General features: G+C 46.4%; 1 protein-coding gene across 1 annotated transcript; it reads right to left on the bottom strand.

The window, feature by feature from the left end:
• Positions 1-1199: 1199 nt before the first annotated feature.
• On the bottom strand, positions 1200-2147 carry LOC110593474 (putative olfactory receptor 52P1). The gene has a single exon (XM_021704738.1). It carries the CDS (start codon positions 2145-2147, stop codon positions 1200-1202), a length of 948 nt encoding a protein of 315 aa, XP_021560413.1.
• Positions 2148-2875: the final 728 nt, after the last annotated feature.

Below are 2875 nucleotides of genomic sequence, written 5' to 3'. Positions count from 1 at the left end.
GGGTACTGGGATCTCTTTTCCCTGAGCAAGTTAGGTGTCCTTACTCAATACCCATGGTCCCTGTGCTTATCCTAATCATATTTCTTTAATTTGGCTAATTAAACTAATTTGTTTCACTGTTGTCTCCCTATTGTCATTTTCCTCTGGCTAACAGTTAACAGTCTTCACAAGGACTTTTGACCTAATCAAGTCCATACCCCTAGATTTTTAGCATACTAAATGCTCAATGAAAAGATGAAAATTCTCACCTTCCTAGATTGACATTACACTTTGTTGCATATTCCTCTGTATAGTGGACACGGTTGTCCCTTTGGTCCATTGCTGAGTGTTCTATCTCCATCTCTCTGCTTCTCTTCTCTATGTATGTGTTTCTCCTGTCAAAGTTGGAATTCACTGAGGGAGGTATTCATGTATCCATATCAGAGTAGGAACACCTGACTATGGATGAGGATTTTTTTTCCTTTTCAGATCATCAGTCATATCTTTCTCATTTTATCAAGGTCTCCTAGAAGGTAGGAGCCATGTCAGAAGAGCAGTGTGGAATTCCCAGGGAGGCTATCATCAGCTTGATGACCATGTTTCCCAATAAACAGGGGATCCCTAGGCTTTGTAACCATATCTACATCACAAGTGGGAAATATATGATGATTCTTCACCCATCAGACTTGTGCTTTATCTCCTTATTGAAGTAAGGATACCACTGAGTGTGGATTTTTCTCTCTCCACCATGCGGGAAACTACTGGTCTCTTAACAATTGATGTTGGTTCACCAATTGGCTCCCATACACAGAGAGCAAGAAGAGACCAAGGAAAGAGGCAGGCCACTCCAGATGGGTAGGTGGCAGGTTTAAAAAGCAAGGGACTTACTTAAGAGATTTGTCTTGGTGGCCACAAGATAAGTACCCATCTGCCAAATCTTAAAAGTTTATGTAGAGGCCTTAACTGGGTTTAGTCATGTATAAGGTCCGGATGGGCTCAACAATACCTTACTCTCTCAAGGCTGTGTACTTAGAACAGCTCTCACTGTGGGAATGGTGGTCAGAATGTACATTCCAGGGACAGAGGAAGGGATAAAGAATGCCCAAATACCCCCAGCCAGCTCACAGGTTAATTGGTGGTCACATCCTCTCAATGGCCTCCTCCAACAATTGCCCAAGGCCTAAAGGAAGAAGATAGCTTTCCAGGGTGGGGTTGAAGACTTAAGACTGAACAATGCCCTGCTTCATCAGTCGGAGGGCTCCATCCCGGATCTGTTTGGTCTTCATGCCATAGATGATGGGGTTGAGCATGGGTGGTAAAACAAGGTAGAGGTCAGCCAGGAGGATGTGGATGTGCCGGGGTACATGCTGGCCAAAGTGCTGTGTGTAGAATGAAAAGAGTCCTGGTGTATAGAAGAGAAGGATGACACCAAGGTGGGAGCCACAAGTGCCAAATGTCTTAGCCCTTGCTTCTTTGGAGGAAAGGCTTAACACAGCCCGGAGGATGAGTGCATAGCAGACAGCGATGCAAATGGAGTCTGTGCCCACCACCAGCGTGGCAGCAGTGATGCCATAGATGTTGTTTGGCTGTGTGCCCCCACAAGCCAGCTTCACTACAACCATGTGCTCACAGTAGGAGTGGGCCGCAACTCGGCTACAGTAGCTCAGCCTTGCCAGTAAGCAGGTGAGTGGGGTCATGAGCCCCAAGCCACGAAACACAGCAGCAGCTGCCAGCTTGCCCACAGTCTCTGGGGAAAACAATGACCCATAGTGCAGTGGCCGGCAGATGGCCAAGTAGCGGTCAAAGGCCATTGCTAGCAGGATACCAGATTCAACAGCTGAAAAGCCATAGATAAAGAACATCTGGGTAGCACAGGCCCCAAAGTTGATCTCAGTAGCATTTGTCCAAAAAAGTGCAAGGAGCTTGGGCACAGTAGAAGTGCAGAGTACCAGGTCAATGATGGACAGCATGCACAGGAATAGGTACATGGGCTGGTGCAGGGCAGGCTCTGATTGCACCACCAGGAGCACTGCCATGTTGCCAAGCACTGCCAGGGCATACATGGAGCAAAAGGGAAATGCAATCCAAAAGTGGGATGCCTCCAGGCCAGGAATTCCCATGAGCAGAAAAGTGTTTGGGTTCTGATGGCTGTGGTTTGTGAACTGCATGGTCAGGTCCAGGTAGGGTGGGTGGAGAAGACTTTATTACCCTGCTCTAAACCTTAGGAAGCCCTGGGAGATGAAGCCATTGGGACTCATTCTTATGCTGTGGCTGAAACAAAGTGGGCAGCAGAAAATATTGTTAGATCTCATGAGAAACATCCAGGATAAGAAGGTTGTAGAGCATTGGGAAGTGATGCAAGGCAGGAGGTGAAGTTATCATTACCAGGGATCAAAGGAGTCCTTTCCATTTGTGTCTGATTCAGTGATGTCTAGGCTGGGGCTGTAGGGTGAGTGGCATGGCTATAGAACTGTCATGGTGAAGGTAAGTGATTAGAGAATCTTACCAGTCTTCTGTCTGCCTGTGAATCCTATTCTGCCTATACTCTCATTTCTTTCTAATCCATCTGCCTATGTGACAATAAAAGGGTGATGTAATGATGAAAGGTCAGGCAGATTGGATGGAAGACTCAAATACAGTTACTTTTCAAGATGGGAAGATCAGGACTGAGAAGTAATAGAAAGGAAAGTGGGGGGATATTCAATGGGTTTTTCAGGGCACTGAGCCCATGGTTACTCATGGATGAGACTCAGAACCTGACTTCTGATCCAGAACAACCTTTACATGGTGAGGGCCTGAGTCTCTTATAGCCTGCTAAAGCCATAACATTGCCTGGCTCATGTTAGTACTAGGATCCTGTGCTTGTTGTAGGTGTCTGTATGGATACTGGTAGAAA

Source organism: Neomonachus schauinslandi, chromosome 11, assembly GCF_002201575.2.
Source record: "Neomonachus schauinslandi chromosome 11, ASM220157v2, whole genome shotgun sequence".
NCBI classification, from domain to species: Eukaryota; Metazoa; Chordata; class Mammalia; order Carnivora; family Phocidae; genus Neomonachus; species Neomonachus schauinslandi.
This window is presented reverse-complemented; position numbering and strand designations above follow the sequence as displayed.